We start from the raw sequence: 18525 nt of genomic DNA on the forward strand, positions 1-18525 counted from the left end.
GCAACCATTATCTCAACCCTCGACCTTTAGTCTGGCTACTGGCAGATTGTGGTGGAGAGCAAAGACCATGAAAAGATGGCATTCATCACCAAATGGGGCCTTTACAAACATACTAGAATTGCCCTTTGGACGAAGTAACACGCCTAGTACGTTTCAACGAGCAATGTGAAGCTCGTCCTCGGAGGCCTTCTCATCTACCTGGATGATGTCATCGTTATCGGCAATGGAGTAGACCAAAGCTTGGATCGGTTTGAGGTTTCAGAGGTTCCAAAGCTATGGACTAAAACTAAAGCCATCCAAATGCCATCTGCTCCATGAGGAAGTTCTCTTCCTGGGTCACTTTGTGAGTGGTGAATGGGTCAGACCTCCTCAAATATGTACAGTAGTGGATATGTTTTGAAATGATCTTGCTCATTCATTAATTTAAAAAAAACTGACAATGGAACACGGATGTTTTTTAAATTAAATTTATTACACACATGATCAGATTACAACAGATAATAAAATCACTCACATCCTTACATACAATTGTAAAAAAAAAGCATGAAAAAGAAAAGAAAAACAACCACTTTGCACAAAACAATAGATGACTTGCACGCACGCACGCACAGTCAAGAGGATATATATAAGTGCAAAAACAGCAACAAAAACTGTATTAACAAATGAAGAAAGAACAAAACCCTGGCCGGGATATCCATGTTTGTCACATTCCAGACCTTAAAGGGCCCATATCATGTAAAATCAACTTTTTGAGCTTTTAACCACACTAAGATGCTAATTCCTCACCAAAAACACTCCCAAAGTGGTGTTTTCCTCCATTCACCTATCTCTGAGCATTCCTGCTCATTCTTTCTCTCACTCCGCCCAATCCAAGAAAATGAGAGGGTCCCTCAATCTTACACCATACCGCCACGGCAGACTAAACACACGCCCACTTATTTGCTGTTTTGTGGGGAGTGCTATCTATCTAATATATTTATAAACACACATACACACACACATATATATATATATATATATATATATATATATATATATATATATATATATATATATATATATATATATATATATATATACACACACACACACACATATATATATATATATAGATATACACATATATATATATATACATATACACACATATATATATACATACACACATATATATATATGCATATACTGAAGACATTTAACATTTTCAATTTATATTTTTACTGTTTATGAATTTACTTAGAAGTATATAGATGCCATATAAACTGTGTAGTGAAAAGAAGATCAACTGTGATAATGTTGTTGTGAAATATATTGGAACTTTTACTCCCTTCCAGTTCTCATGAAGATAAGAAAGAATGTGGAAGTTCTCATGGAGATAAAAATGTGTGTCTTAAAGGGAGGCAAGTTCTCATGCTATTACTCATTATGTCGTAAAAACTGAAGGTCCAAGATCATTACCTGCCTACATCATATATCCGGGATGGTAGGAGAGCTGGAGTAAACATGTCGGTATATCACATGTCTGCTTATTATAATTACTAACCCTTTGACTAGCCTGTGAGTGGGAGAGGAAGTTTCTTTGTGGATAAAAGAGTGGGTGTTTTCATATTCGAACACACTCGAGGCTTAATATTACCTTTGAATGTAAGCATTTTCTCCTGTGTCTTTAAGAGCTCCTAAATAAATCTTTGCAAAGAAAGCTTCTTCATAAGATCTCAATGCAATTATTTTGAACACGCAAAGATTACACTTAATATAGTAATCAAATAATACCTTCAATACTCATATATATATATATATATATATATATACTTATATATATATACACACACACACGTATAATATAATATATATATATAGACAGTGCTCAGCGTAAATGAGTACACCCCCTTTGGAAAGTAACATTCTAAACAGTATCTCAATGAATACAAAAACAATTTTCAAAAATGTTGGCAAGACCAAGTTTAATATACATCTGGTTAACTTATAACTTGAAAGCAAGGTTAATAACATAAATTAGATTACACCTTTTTCAGTTTTGCTCAAATAAGGGTGATGCAAAAATTTGTAAATCTAATACTTTGTATGGCCTCCAATGACTTTTTAATCACAGCACAGCTTCTAGGCATGAAATGAACAAGCTGGTAACATTTTGTTGCACCAATCTTTTCCCATTCTTCAAGAATGGCCTCTTTTAGAGACTGGATGCTGGATGGAGTGTGATGCTCAACTTTTCTCTTTAGAATTCCCCATAGGTGTTCAATTGGGTTCAGATCAGGAAACATACTTGGCCACTGAATCATTTTCACCCGGTTCTTCTTCAGAAATCCAACAGTGGCCTTAGATGTGTGCTTAGAGTCATTAACATGTTGGAAAAGTGCATGACTAAGGGCAATGAGTGATGGTAGTTTCTTTCAGTTTTGAGCAATACAGCTGTGAATACATGAAGCCATTAATGAAATTCAGCTCCCCGACACCAGTAGTATGCAAACTCACATGAAGACACTGCCACCACCCTGTTTCACTGTAGACACCACACATTTTTCCTTGTGTTCCTCACCTTTGTGACGTCATACAGTGTAACTTTTATCTTGGTCTCATCACTCCAGAGTAGAGAGTCACAGTAGTCTTCATCTTTGTCAGCATGGGCCCTGGCAAACTCTAGGCGCGCTTTTTTTGTGCCTGGGCTTTAGGAGAGAATTCCTCCGTGGATGGGACCCATGCATGCCATTCCTCTGCAGTGTACGACATATTTTGTCATGGGAAATAGTCACCCCAGTTTGGCTTTCTATTTCCTTAGATAACTGCAGCGAACTTACATGTCGATTTTCTTCCACCCTTCTCATCAGAAGAAGCCGCTGTTGAGTTGTTGACATTGGTGGACAACCTGGACGTCTCTGTGGGATGGTTGCAGTTCCATCTTTTTTACATTTTTGTACCACTTTTGCTATAGTATTCTGACTGATAAGTAAAGCTTTGCAGATTTTCTTGTAGCCTTCAACTTTGCTGTGTAAAGAAATTATTTTCTTTCTCAGATCTTGTGATATTTCTCTTCCATGTGATGCCATTGCTAACAGCATGAAATGGGAAACTGTTTTCTTTAAGTAACACCCCATTTTTAGTTAACTGTCTGCTTGACACCTCTGTAATGAATTATGAGACTCAACTAGACATATCTAGTGTAAAATTTGGTCTTTGCGCCAGAGACGTTCTGTTGGGTGTACTCATTTTTGCATCACCCTAATTTGATTAAAACTGAAAATTGTGTTCTCTAATTTATATTATTAACCTTACTTTCATGTTATAAGTTAAACAGATGTTATATAAATTTAGTCTGGTGATCATTTTGGAAATTGTTTTGTATGTATATATATATATATATATATATATATATATATATATATATATATATATATATATATATATATATATATATATGTATGTATAGATGTAAGTATATATGCATGTATGTAGGTATATATGTATGTACGTATACATATATATATAATTATAAATAAATTTAATTTTTGCATGACACGATCATCTACACTTGGAAGTTGTAAAGCACCTGACTGTCTTATTCTGAGTGTCACTTCCCCATTAATCGAAAGCGGGGCGCCCCGCCGTTGAGCGCCAGTCCTCCAGCAGTTGGGGCTGTCGCAGCACGCTTCCACCTCTGTTCTTCCAAGCGCAGAATGAACGCTGGCCTGGCCCACGCAGCAGCTCGCAGATGCCGATGCGGAGAGGACCCGTTATCATGCGTGCAGCCTGTGTCTCGGTGAGATTTTTATTGTTTACTTTTCTAAAACTGCTGCTGCATGTCAATTACAGGTAAATTTGGGAATTGAACTTTTTTGTCAAGCTAGTAGACAGAAACAAAATTACAATTACAGTATAATTACTGATCAATTATATAATACAAAAAATGGAGAGAGAGAAATCTCAATGTCAGTTGAGCGCATAGTTGAACTGGTTGGAAAACTTTTCCTGTTTTTTGCTGTCAACTTTACTCATCATCTGAGCAACTCTGCGCATGGCGCTCCTACGGGAAAAAAGTAGAGGTTGAGAAAACAAGAAAAATTACTAACAAGAACAACCGTTGCTATTTAAGCCAATATTAGATCATGAGATAAGACCAGAAAATAACCTACTTGTTGAATATCCGTTTCTCAAGCCGAGCCCGTGATGTGTTGGCACTGTCCTTCAGATTGCTGAGATTGGGGTATTTATTCTTCTTCTTTCTTTTGCCCCGTTTATCCATTCTGTCAGAACCAAGATTTTGTCCTGTTTCAATCTCAATGTCTCGAACTAGCTCTGCATCATGCCAGTCTACAACACATAAAACAGATCATATAAAAAAATTAGGGGTGGGCAAATAATACTCATAATTAAAACATTCTGTCAAATAAGTTTTAGTTAATTGGTTGGTTAGTTAGTTTGGGCATGGTACTTTTCATTCCAGACAAAACATTTGCATTTACATCCAATATTTTTTAAAGTACATACCCCTCTGTACTTTACAACAAACAAATAGGGTTGTAATGGTTTTCGTATTTGTCCCAAACCACTTCGGTTTGAACGTCACAATTCGGTGCATACACTCGGACAACAAATAAGCAAGTTCGTTGCAGTATCCCTACTCCAAACCAGGTGGAAGTAATGTGTCTAAATCAGTTAGCCAACTGACAGTTTAAAAAAAAAAACTGTCCCCCCCCCACACGCACACACTTGATCAATGGTCATTTGCATGTTTGTTTACATATATGTTATGCATAAAACTGGGAACAATGATTTTGATGGCATGAGGCCATTCCAAAAAAAAAGATTATCTTAACACTCATGTTGGTTGCCCCTCATTCTCTCACTTATTACATTTGAGACACATTAAAATCTTTTCTTCAGGAGTTTCTTAATTCTACATCTGCTATGGAGTTTTTGGGACTGTCGGACCTTTTAAAATCAAAAAGTTTATTTCAACACAGATGCTCAGGCTCATAGAATCCATACACAAGTGTAAGTAAAACTGTATAAAAAATTAATTATCAGAACCCCAAGACTGGAAAAAAAAAAAGGTTCAGATCCCAATAATATCAATAACCATCTAAAATCTCTAATTTATTTCAAAAATGTTGGCAAAAAAAACTGTTGCCTCATAGCTCCACTTTCACCTTACCTCCAATAATCTCTATGAACAAGGACAAGGTGGCGGAGTGGTACCGTCACTTGCCTCCGATGCAGGTTGGTGTGGGTTCGCTTCCCCGCCTGGGAGACCATGTTTGTATGTGTGCGTGTTTGTGTTAATGAGTGCACAAAATAAAATAAATAAATAAAAAGCTCTATGAACAATTCCAGTCTGGTTTCCATCATCTCCTTCTACTGGCCAGACTAACATTGGCCTGACAAACACACCTCTACACTGATTCAGTTCTTATCGGTCCGGCCGCACCCAGTTTGTTCAAATTGCATCATTCAAATCCCATCCGTTCCTTGTATATTGTGGTATTCTCTAAGGGTTTGGCTGAGGACCCTTCCTCTTTATCATCTACATTCTACCTCTTGGCAATATATTTTGCAAATTCAATTAACATTTTCACTGTTATGCGGATGACACCCAGCTCTAACTCTTGAGTGTTAGTAAGGTTGGTAACCTTACTGCCACTCGCCCTCCTCCTTTCCTTACTGACTGTTTTTCTGAACTCAAACACTGATTCTCATCCAACTTTCTACAACTCAACTGTAATAAAATTGAAACCCTATTAATAGGTACTAAGTCCACTCTAGCCAAAACTGACAGTTTTTCCATTACATTTGACACTTCCTCTGTTTCCCTCAAGTTAAGAGTCTGGGTGTCATCATCTACTCTAGAACACTATTTTCAATAGAGATCCGGACGTCACATGACTATTTCTCTGAACACATCCCCTCTGGCAGGAAAGTAGCAGTGCAGCATTAATGGACTGCAATGGCGTGAAGGGATAAAACTAGCGTTTATCGGGTCAACTTTTCGCCCAAGAGCAATGACAGTCACTTTGATGAAAAGGACATGATATACATGCGCGAGGTGGACAGGTTGGATTGCCGATGAAGTGTCAAGAGTGCTTTTTTTTCTCAACTCGTCGACACTGCTACGTGTAATTACATCCTCTCTTGCCGATGAGTGTCTTCGAATCTGATCATAAAAAGGCTTAGCAAGTTTGTACAATCTGGACTAATTTCCCTTTTATGTGTGACCAAAATGCCATCGAAGTTAGCAGTTCCATGCAAGTCTTGCAGTGTTATTTAGGGACGTTAGCAACTTAGCAGCTGCTAATTGGGCCGCGGCTGCCATCATTTATGCCGTAAAAAGTCTTCTTTTTGGTGTTGGTCAGTTATTAAATTCAACTGTGTAATATCTATTAAACTGTAGCAGCACAAATGAACGAAACAGATTATTTCCCCCACATTTTGTGTGTGGTAACAGTTAGCATCTGTTGATTCAGCCACCATGTACAAAGTGCTCCATTGGCTATGCATTGATCACTCTTTTGGTAGCCTGGAGCATGCTCGATCCTTTATTTTGCCTCTTCTTGTTGTGGCAGCTGGTCCACAACAGCTGTCAATCATTGTTAAAGTGTGGTGTTTGCCGTTAACTCAAAGTGACAGGCACGTTTTCTTTGCTGCCAAAATGGCTGCGCTAATGCCCATTTTAGGACGCGTGATGTCAACGTCCGGATCTCTATCACACATAAATAACATCACCCGATCTGCATATTTCCATTTCCGTAACATTAATCGTCTCCGTCCATCTCTCACCCCCCCCTCACGCAGCTGCCGTCCTGGTTCATAGCCTCGTCACTTCCCGCCTGGACTCTCTCTTCTTCTCTTCTCTTTGACTTTTATTAATAATAATAATAATAATAATAATAATAATATTATTATCATTATCATTATTTAGACGTGTTCTGCATTTGCTTGGGTAGTCTTGGTGGGATATAAAATTTGGCATGATGATGACCAGAAACGTGTAAAAGTGTACACACACACACATATATATATAGACATTTTTAAAAAGTCAGGAAGAAAGTAAGAAATCAGGAAGTGGGCAAATACTTTTTCACGGCACTGTAGCTCCAAATCCCTCCATGCCTTGCCCCAACCATACATAGCGATCTTCCACACTCTTTTACGGAAGTTTCAGTCTGGCCTGCTTTCTATCCCAAAGATTGAACTGCGGAAAAATAAGTTTAATGTTTTGTTGTGTCCAGTTATTCTGTGGCTTTTGAGAAAAATAAAGGAAGATGAAAATTAAATACAAGAACTAAGAACGTCGAGAATGTGTAAAGAAAATAAACTCAAAAAGATAAACGATTTGATCTATGTTGCAGCGGTGCCCGCTTCTCTTTCAACACTCTTTAGCCATCCCAGATGGGGTCAGATGGGGTTTGTTTTTATAAGTGTGTGTCTGAGTAGGGGGCAGAGTGCAGACCACACACATGACCACAAACATAGGGTGTCTTTAGTTTAGTTAGTACAGAGACAGTATACCTTTGAGAGGGAATACTAATTCAATAAATGAAAAAAATATATATTTTAATTTTAGTAATAATACCTCAAAGGAAAATACACCTTACACTCAGCTGTACATAATTTGTTGCGGGGACTTATACAAGGGTATAATGCAAAGTAGTCAGAAAGCAAACAAGCATCGTTTCAGCCGATCTGCCTTTTTTTAAATTAAATTAAATTAATTCTTATTATTTATTTACTTTTTATTATTGATGTAGCAGAACTTGAACAGTAAGCTACTAGTTATTCATACATGCATTGTGATAGCACGAGTCAGTTCAATCACTGTCACATGGCATATTGTGCACTGGTGAAATTATCTAAAAAAAAACATCTCGAAACCTGTTCCTCATAATGCAAATAAAAGAGGTACAGTGGGCCCCCGCTATTTGAGTGGGATAGGGACAAATATGCATTACGGGTTCTGTGCTGGTTGACCGGGATGGGATCCGGGAAGGACCATCACCTTGAAGTTGCTGCCATGGAGATAGCTGCTCCGACCAACCGGGCTGGATTTGGATGAGGACCCACTTCCTTGACGTCTTCTTGCTGTGCTTCAATTTCTTCAAGGGACTTTCATACTATTCTGGTTAATAATGTTTAGTATCACAAACTATGTACATTTTTGCCCATTTGGCATCCATTGCAGACTGATCATCCTGGAAGGGGGATTACCACATTTGAGGTCCCTTCTTAAGGATTCTCATTTTTTACCTGTTCGGATTTTTTTTGTTTTTCCTTGCTCTTTTGTGGTTCGATTAGGGGATGTTGTTGATATCTGTCAACTGTGGGCATGTGAAGCCCTTGCATGATTAAGGGATATATAAATAAACTTGACTTGACTTGACTGGCATGGCCAGTGAATAGCAAAATCTGCATATAATTGACATCCACTGAAATGCATTGGGGGATTTTTTTTTTTCCATAAAAAATTCTTTAAAACAAAATGGCGGGAGGGGGGGAACAACAACAAAAGACAAAATATAGAATTTGCATTGGCTTCCGGTCCACTTCAGATGCGATTTCAAGGTTTTTGTTTTGCATATAAATTATTACACGGTTCAGCGTCTTCCTATCTCATTGATCTAGTAGTACCATACGCACGACCCAAAACCACCGTTCCCATCTAGTATTTTGGTGATACCAAAAGCCAAAAAGAAGTCAGCAGGTTCAAGAGCGTTATCGGCTCCAGTCCTCTGGAATGCCCTACCCTTGGAAATCAGAGCTGCTACCTCTCTGTAGAAACGTTTATATCTCGCCTTAAGACTTATTTTTACACTTTTGCATTTGGCTGAACTACGTTGGCCTGTTTGACAGCTGCTTCTCTTTTTTGCTCCCTCCTCCCCGGTTTGGAGAGGGATTTAGGTATTAATTGGATGATGCTGTAGATTCTATACCAGATGACCGGCACAGGCCCTGAAGCAGGATACCACCTTGGAGTTGATGCTATGGAGATTTCTGCATTGACTACGGGCCTGGCTTGGAGGAGCCACTTCTCTGACGGCGTCTTCTTGCAGTGTTTCAAATCCTTAAAAGAACTCTCGCACTATTATATTTAACATTATATAGCACCATATTGTTTAATATTTTTTCCTTGGACAAGGAAAAAAACTAAGATCGGGGGATGTCCTTAATATTTGTCTACTGTGAGTGTGTGAAGCCCTTTGAGACTTTTTTTTTTTATTGTTATAATTATTAAGGGCTATATGAATAAATGTGACTAGAAAAAAAGATTCCCCCCAAAATTTGCAATTGAATAGCCAAACTGATAACTTTTTGGAAGGTGTGCTCCAAGTTAAATGTGGTCTCTGATTAACCAGCATTTAACTCATTCACTCCAAGCAATTTTCACTAAAGCAACCCCCTTTGCTCCCGGCGGTTTTACTGGATTTTAACTGATATTGCAAGGTCCACAGAATATTCTGTTCTATTGCTATAAAAACATGGAACCTACCAAAAGAAAGATTAGAGTATCTTCTTTCATCAGGAAAAAGAAGGTATAGTTGTATCTGTTTCCGGTTTGCAGTAATTAGAATATAGCTAAGTTTCATCATTATTCACAAACCTGTTGAAAACATTGGGAAAAAGCTTGTTGCAACATGGACCTGGCTGATCGCTTATACTCTGCTTCCACCAGCTAGCCGTTTTTTGTAATAACTACCATTCCTTTAAAAAATAAAAAAACATAAAAAACATAAATATGTTTTTGGGAGTACAGGACAAAGTATTAAAAAACTTATTTATACGTTTATACTATTTCATACCCTTTCGCTCAATCACTCTTGGGTTATGCAGCAGACAACTACCCGAGACATACAAGGCCACCAATGCTGTGGTTAGACCTTTAACAGGCAGTTAATGCTTGGAATCCCTCCAATATGATGGAGTTAAAACAATTCTGCGAAGAACAGTAGTCCAAAATTTCATGTAGAAATGTGACTTATCACCAGCTATCACAAATACTTGATTTCAGTTATTGCTGCCAAGGGTGGCACAAACTGTTGTTTGCCATTCGTTTGAGGGACAATTCATTTTTCACATAGAGCCAGATAATATTTTTCCCCTATTAATAAAGTATTTATTCATTTACTGTAGAAACAGCATTTACTTTAGTTACCTTTGTGAGGTATTAAAATTAGTTTGATGATCCGAAACATTTAAGTGTGATAAATAAGGGAAATAAAAAATATAGAAAATAAGACTGAAGACTCCCATGACAGTGTGTCTGGACAATAACTAGTAGGAATGGATCAATGAATAATAATAGGCTACAACCATTTTCTAAACCTTTTTTAAAGATTGTTTTCCATCTCCTATATTTACTTGTACTTACCATTTTTCTTTGTCTTCCTCCTATCCTGCTCTTCTCTCTGATGGTCCTCTTCGTTGCAGGGCAGACCCTTCACATCTCGCGGAACAATACGGCCATGGAAAGGGCACTAAAGAACACAGTGTGTTGAGTGACATACCAAAAGCAAAATTGAGCACTGAAAAACATACCAGTATGAGCTCTAACTCTTGGATACTTAACTCATCTTGCAAAAAAATTCATTTAACATTTTAGATTTAATAAATCACCACCATAATCATAAGGGAACTAAAAATGCATTCATTATTTGTTCTAGTTCTCACTTTACAGCAAATGCTATAACACGGACAAGAAGCATTTACAGGTTTGGGAAGTTGAAGTTGCGTAATTTGATTGGATTTTTATTGTAATCATAGTCTGTCTGCAACAAATCCCAGAAATATATCATCAGAGCACACATCTTTCACACATGCATGAGGAGAGAGGTAGAGCTGTCAACCAATCACCACCTTGTGATTAGATGGATCAGCTCTTGTGGACATATATGACTTGGCAGACTCCCATCTGTTCAATTGTTCAACACATCAAAGTGCTGAAGAGGTTACAGGTCACCAAAGAACACACTGACTGGACTCAAGGGAAATAGTGCACATTTTTTTGATTGAAGAAAATAAAATTGTTCTTTTGGGTTTTAGGATAGACCTGGAAGGAATCATGTAGCAAATCTTGTTCTGAATCATTGCCGTGTAATATGCTTTTTTAGCAACTTTTTTTAAAAATTTATTTTAATTAAATTGTATTTGTATTATTGTGTGAATGCTGAAAGCATTCCATTGTGTAAATGTTTTTTTGTCCCGTTTCAATGCCCACATAATACATTCGATTTACATCGTTCCAATTTAAACTTGCTCCAAAAATTCACTCTTCATAATTCAGGGTTTTTCCTATGTAGAAAATTTGGTGGCAGCCGCCACCACCTAATTTGCTCGCCGCTTCCAGCCTGAGCGACTGATATAGCTCAACACAGCCGCAGCGCTCCAGCTTGGCAGCAACGTATTTTAACTGCAGTTGCAGCGTTGCGCCATTATGGAGGCGCTATATCAACAGCAGTGCACCGGAACAACCAAAGAAGTTCAAGTTAAAATTTGTGTCCCCGTAGGGCAATTATTGTTGCAAGCAACAGTGAAAAACATTTAAGACAATCAAAACATAAAGAACTAAGAGCATAGAAGGTTCAAGAAAATACAGTGCATACTGGCACAAGAATCAACACGACCGAAGCAATGCCGAAGCAACGCCCATACATGACGGGGAGAGTGCAATCAGTGCAAACAGCAATTTCTATATAAATATAATACTCATACCAAATCAAGCAATTCAATAGAAATCAATTTAAAAAATCAATCAGGTACATCTCCTCTCCCAACCAGAGTTCAAGAGAGAAATGGCTGAAGGGACAAAGGAATGCTTGTACCTGTTGCTTTTGATCCTCGGAAATTTAAACCGGCATCCAGACGGCAACATCTCAAACTCAAGATATAAAGGATACGAATCATCCGAAAGAACGACATTGGCTTTCATCGATACTTGCCTGTTGAACAAATCTGTAAGTGAGCTTTGATGAACTCCCAATATTTAACTGCTTGTATTAATTATTTTGCTCAGTCCATTTTTTTATTTGGTGTTAAGGTTGCTAAACCAGCAGAGAAGAAAGAAAATCAACACAGATTCAATGTATGATTTATAAAATAAAATCATCGAGGACTTACTGATGTGGAACTTGGAAAGCTTCCTCAGACAGGACAGTCGTTGCTGGCTCCTTTTTTTTGTGGAAGATTGTCTGAGTGGCAAGTAAAATTTAACTTATTGTCCAAGATTGTTCCAAGATTTTTATAGCTCTCAACAGTGTCTACTGTCTGGCCTTTAATAATGGTTTGCTTTTTGGAGTTTTGGGGTTTCTTTCTGAAATCAATGCCCATTTTACTTAGTTTTTTGTACATTTAATTGCAGGAAGGTCTTATCGCACCAATAAAAAAAATCATCAACCACAGGGCCATGGGAATCCTCATTGTCCGAAAGGAGACTAACTATTACAGAATCATCTGCAAATTTCAACATGAATCTGTTCTCATACAGACTACGGCAATCGTCAGTATAAATAATATAGAGGAGAGGGGAAAGGACACAGCCCTGTGGAGACCCAGTGGATGATGAAAGCTCCACCGACATGCATCCATTCACCTTCACTCTCTGCGTTCTGGCAGTAAAAAAAATAAAAAATCCATCCAACAGTGTTAAAATCTAGATTGAAATGGTTAAGAAGTTTATCAATTAAAATGTGGGGCTGGATAGTGTTAAAAGCAGACGAAAAATCTGCAAATAGCAACTGGCAACTGTTTTTTTGTTGCCTTCAAGATGTTTTAAGACCCAGTCTAATAAAGTGGCAGTGGCATCCTCAACTCCCCAACCAGCCCTATAGGCGAACTGTAACGGGTCAAGTAGATGTTCAATCTTTGCATGATGATCTGTCTTTATCAGTTTTTCAAAAGACATCATAACAAGGGAAGTTAAAGCCACGGGTCTGAAGTCATTCAAAACTCAATTTAATTCAGTTAAATTAATTCTAGCCACGGGTATCACTGTGGACTGCTTCCAGCACACCTAGGCACCCTCTGTTAAAAGAGAGTTGGTCAAAAGAGAGCTGGAAGATGTAACAAAAAATAGGTGCTGGTTTTCTGCACAGAAACAAATTAGTTGATCACTTATATTATCGGGGCCTGGGGTTTTTCCAACTTTAGAATGTTTAAAAGATTTAGCCACAGAAGACACATCAAACATGGCCAGCGCAAGATAATTAGTTTTTCAGGTTCAAAATCCCATTGCTAAAATCATAACAGTCAAATTTGTGATAAAACTTATGAAACTCATTTGCTAAGCAAAAAAAAGCAGCAAGAGCCACCTTGAAGAACAATTTTTTTGTTTGTTTTTACTTTACTGTACTGAAGAAACTGGAGCAACCATTGCACTCGGCCATTTCCTGGTTTTGAGTCAGAGGTGGCACACTCCAGCGATCGGCAAAGTCATAAAAACACAGTATATAAAATAAACATAATAGTGTTTTACAACATCGCTGAACAATATTTACAATTTAGTATGTACTAGTGGATGACTTCAATGATTGTAGTAAAAAATAAAAATAAAATACGCAAGTCGTGGCAGACGGCACAACACCGGGGCCCATCCACTTAAATAAGCGCTCAAGCAAGCCGCAGCACAGAGTCTCCGCTCGGCCATCCCATGGTCATGGCTCCAGCTATGGCAGCTTTAGAGACTGCAGAAAGCCTTCATCTGCCCGGTGAGTGAGGTCGACTAGACGTAGACTCGTCGCGGCCGAATGAGACTGCTGGTGTGTTCCATTTGATCTATATGTCAAAGCTTATGTGTGTTTGATGTGCTATACTTTAAAACGTTGCCATATCATGCAAAGGAAATTCATATTTCGAATCCTGTAAAAAAAACAGTGGCCGATATTTCCCACTTGTGAAATCAATGAATGCTGTAACGTGATAATAGTCATATTCTTATTGGAACTATTATTATCATTATAATCATCATTATCATTATTATTATTGGAGTATTATATGTTGTTATTTCATTCCCTTACCTTCAATCGGTCCTGTCTCTTACACATCTTGCCATTGCCTAGTGGTGCATTACAATAATGGCTGACAGGAGTGAATTGCCCAGGAAAAGAGATATATCTGCATCTGCTCTCAGCCTTAAGATCCTTGATTTCCATCTCTTCTTCCACATCAGCTGGAACCCAGAATTGATGCTGAGAGGCCAATCTGAGAACGAAACACAAGAAGTTTTTATACAGATACAAATGCTACAGTTTCAACATGTTTGTCCCGTTTGAAATGTTCCAGGTATGTTACTTTGTGATCTTGCCGGAGTTAGGTTGCTCCTGGCCCCAGTAATACAAATCCAAACCAAATGGAACCACCGGAGCTTTCAAAGTTGTTTGGTCTTTGTTGAACTGAGTTGAACTGGGTTCAGAAGAGCTACTGCAAGAAGAAAAAAATAATAAAACCATTATTTAACCATGCTGATTTTAATCCGTGAAACTCACTGCAAGATGCGTTTTTGTATTGCCACATTACGACAAAGAACCGAATAATAAACACTGAATTGCATGAAAGAAAAAAATATTCAAGTGAAATGTCTGATAAAACGTGTTGAAACGTTGATACTGAGCTTCAGCTACCCAAAGAACAAGATAAATGAGATGTCATAAGGGAAGGGCAGTTGTTTGATGTCTTTGTGAAGAGTGGACTTTTAACGTACAGTAAATAGTGAAGATGGGGTACTGCTGACCTCGACTCGGGACGTGGTAAGTCAGTGGGGAGAATACTTCTAAGACCTCAATTCCACCGACACGTTTTCCTTTGAGGAAGCTAAGTCTGGGGACTCTGAGGTGGGCTCTCCTATCTCGGGCTTCGAGGTCACGGAGGTGGGTGGAAAGCTCCTCGATGGCAGGGCCCCGGGGGTGGATGAGATCCGCCCGGAGTTCCTAAGGGCTCTGGATGTTGTGGGGCTGTCGTGGTTGACACGGCTCAACATTGCGTGAACATCGGGGCAGTGCCTCTCTATTGCCAGACCGTGTTGGTGGTCCCCCTTTTTAAGAAGTGAGGGTTGGACTCTGCCAAGGCTGCCCTTTGTCTCTGATTGTGTTTATAACTTTTATGGACAGAATTTCTAGGCGCAACAGAGGCGTTGAGGGGGGTCCGGTTTGGTAGCCTCAGCATTGCATCTCTACTTTTTGCAGACTATGTGGTGCTGTTGGCTTCATCGGCTGGCCTTGGAACGCGCCTTGGGATTCTGCCGGTGGAGCTGGCTGAAGTGGCTGGGGAGAGGGAAGTCTGGGCTTCCCTTCTAAAGCTGCTGCTACTGCGGCCCGACCTCGGATAAGCGGCAGAAGATGGAGGGATGGATGGAGTACATGTATATATTGGCCCATTTGTAAGGTTAGTTAACCTGGTAAAATAAGGCATAATGTGGTTAAGGGGAAATAACCTTTTATTTTATTTTTGGGCAAATATACGTGTTCCAAATAATTCTGCAAATAATGTTTTTTTTCAGATTTTCCTAAAATGTTGATGCAAATGTGACCTAATTTTCAAGACATCAACTGTTAGAGTGTAATTAGATTTTCTCCCAATAGTAACAGTATTTTTTTTTCATAAACAAAAAATGTTTTAAAATGTTTCCAAACTCACTGCTCAAAATTAATAGGCAAAACAGAGTTTCAAAGTCTTTTCTAGGCTCTACATAAATCAAAATAGTCATTTGTTATATAAATTGTCATTTGTTATATAAATAGTCATTTGTTATATTTGCAGCATTAGGAGGTCATACTGAAATCAAAACTATTTCAGTCAAAAACATCTTGACAGGTCATGTTACATTTTAATACTGGACACATTGCATAGCAGCTATTTTCTTCTATCTTCTTCAATTCTTGCACCAGTTGAAATTGTTTTTGCAGATTCTCTGATTGAATTTATTTGCAAGATATCAGAACAGACTCCCAGAGCTACTGTTAGGATGTGAATTGCTTCCCACCGTAATAGACTTTTGCGTTCTCAACAGGATTGAGGCCCCTTTTATGCCCATACCAGCAATTGATGCAGAGCTATTCCTTGCGTGAAACCGTTTACTCCAGGCTTTCGCACTCCTGGTCCTCGAGAACCAGAGTCCTGCAGGTTTTAGATTTTTCAGTCCTCTAACACAGCTGAGCCATTTAAGCAGCTCATCAGCAAGCTCTATAGAAGCTTGATAATGATCCTGATCTGATCTGAATCAGCTGTGTTGGACAACAGAAACATCTAAAACCTGCAGGACTCCGGCACTCAAGGACCAGTAGTGAGGAAGCCTGGGGTAGTGGATGGTTGGTGAATGGCCACCATGTCCTAACAAGGCTGCAACGACACAAGGTAGCAGAGTCATGTTTTGGGCTGGAATCATGGGGCGCACGCTGGACGGTCCCTGGAGGGTGCCTGCAGGTGTGAAAATTACTTAATCAAAGTGTGAAGTTATTGACTGACCACTTTCTTGCATAGTACAAAATGTATTGTAATTTAAAATACTTAGGCATAAAAATCTCACCTAAATTAACTGATTTAATTCATTTAAATTTTTCTCCACTTCTGGATAACATTCATAGTGACTTGGAACGCTGGAATAATCTTCCTATTTCTTTAATAGGACGAATAGCCACCGTTAAAATGAAAGTTTTACCTAAAATAAACTATTTTTTCTCAATGATTTCATTTAAACCTACGGCTAAATGGTTCCAGTTGTTGGACTCAGCCGTTACAAAATTTTACTGGAAAAAAAAAAAGCAAAGATTAGACTATCTACTCTTCAGAAAAGTAAATCCAAAGGTGGTCTAGAGGCACCAAATTTTATGTACTACTATATAGCTAACCAGCTACAATATATCGTTCTATGGGCACAACCCAACAGAGATACTAACTGTTGGCTGGAACTAGAACAGAAGGATTGTAATAACCTCAGACTTCTAGATTTACTCTTTATTACAACATCGATTAAGCGACATAATTGTTTTAAAAACCCAATGATCTCCGCCACCCTGACTGCTTGGTGGAAGGCATTAGAAATTACAAAAGCCCAAGTGGAGCCCTGTGGGCTTTCTCCCCTATGGCATAACCCTGACTTTCGAATTAACAACCAAACGTTTTATTTAGGTGTGTGGGAGCAGAAAGGAATCACACATCTTCACCATCTCTTCTCAGATAATATGTTTATATCATATACATCTTTGCTCAAAAAATACAAAATAACAAACGGAAATTTTTTACATTATCTGAAAGTTAAAAATATGATAAAGAAACAAATTCCAACACTTCAGGGTACGCTCCAACCGCCTGGCTTAGCTAAAGATATTACCAAGCTTTCTCCGACAACAACAAAAAAACTTTCAAAAATATATAAGTTACTTTCATATACGGATAAAATGTCTTTACCCATCTTAAAATGGGAGACAGACTTGTCTATAGCTCCGGAATCTGACTTTTGGATTCAAGTTTGTGAAAATGCATTTAAAATGACAAAACACACAAATTTACAACTTATCCAATACAAAATAATCCATAGAACATACATTACTCAATATATGATGAAGAAAATGGGCCTCTCCGACTCCGACATTTGTCTCCAGTGTTTACAAAACACTACACACACTTATTTTCATGCTTTATGGTTATGCACCCCGGTTATGTATTTCTGGACTAAAGTCTTAGAAAAACTTTCCGCTATCTTGGACTATAGGATACCTTTATCTCCAAACTTGTGTTTGCTAGGTGACCTAACAACAACTGACCTACCACATAAACAATTTCAATCTACACTTGTAGCCCTTACTATCGCTTAAAAAACAATTCTTGTTAACTGGAAAAATAAACAAACTCTGAATATCGACCAATGGTCTAACCTCCTCATAAATCACATTTTAATGGAAAAAATATCGGCCTCAAATAAAAAACAAATATCAAAATTCATAGAAATATGGTCTACGTATATAGAATATTTTAACCTAATTCTGGTTATTTAATTCTGCCTGTTAGCGAGAGCCACCACATCGTGATAACTTACATTGATGTCTCTGCATTTGGCAGTTTGTTACTAATGGTTGTGTTTTTATAGTCAGGAACCCAGTTGCTGTCAACAGGATCGAGCAGATTCACCTCCAATGGGCACTAAAGGCTTATATTCGGATTCACTGCATGCCAGGGGACTAACTCTACAGGTGCTGTCCCCCCTGGCTGGGCGTGGGCGGGTCTGCCCCTCTGTGGGCTGCTGGGTGGCGGCTGCGTCTTGGTCGTTCCCTGGGTCTCGTGGTGGGTGCTGTGTTGCGGGGCTCTCCTTGGTGTCCGGGGCGGCGCCGCCCCGACGCGGTCCGTCGCTCGGGGTCCGGCGACGCGGGTCGGGGCCTTTGGGCCGCCGGGGTGCCCCGTGGTTCCCTCTCCCCTCCCCCTTCCTCCCCCTTGCTTCCTCTCCCTCTTCACCTCTCCCCGCCCGTCCTCCGCCTCCCTGTCCCTTCTCCCTCGTCGCCCTTCCTCCTCCTCTCCCCCTCTCTCTGCGGCCCT

At 38.9% G+C, this 18525-nt stretch overlaps 1 protein-coding gene and 1 long non-coding RNA gene across 3 annotated transcripts in view; both read right to left on the reverse strand.

Moving 5' to 3' along the window:
• Positions 1 to 451: 451 nt before the first annotated feature.
• Positions 452 to 3342, reverse strand: LOC144059715 (uncharacterized). Its single transcript, XR_013295718.1, has 2 exons — positions 2820 to 3342; positions 452 to 2735 (listed from the first exon to the last, which is right to left on the reverse strand). It is a non-coding gene; the product is annotated as an uncharacterized LOC144059715 (long non-coding RNA).
• A 99-nt stretch (positions 3343 to 3441) lies between these two features.
• The window catches only part of uvssa (UV-stimulated scaffold protein A), a 109938-nt gene continuing 94854 nt past the window's right edge, over positions 3442 to 18525 (reverse strand). The window contains exons 11-15 of one of the 2 annotated variants that reach the window (XM_077577823.1): positions 14293 to 14418; positions 14019 to 14202; positions 10379 to 10484; positions 4152 to 4329; positions 3442 to 4042 (exon numbers count right to left, since the gene is read on the reverse strand). In XM_077577823.1, coding sequence (XP_077433949.1) covers positions 3949 to 4042; positions 4152 to 4329; positions 10379 to 10484; positions 14019 to 14202; positions 14293 to 14418 — 688 coding nt within the window. In that variant the 3' untranslated portion in view covers positions 3442 to 3948. Of the gene's footprint in view, positions 4043 to 4151; positions 4330 to 10378; positions 10485 to 14018; positions 14203 to 14292; positions 14422 to 18525 lie in introns of both variants that reach the window. The other variant, XM_077577822.1, reaches the window with a different exon arrangement.

This window comes from Vanacampus margaritifer, chromosome 10 (genome assembly GCF_051991255.1).
Source record: "Vanacampus margaritifer isolate UIUO_Vmar chromosome 10, RoL_Vmar_1.0, whole genome shotgun sequence".
Classification (NCBI taxonomy): Eukaryota; Metazoa; Chordata; class Actinopteri; order Syngnathiformes; family Syngnathidae; genus Vanacampus; species Vanacampus margaritifer.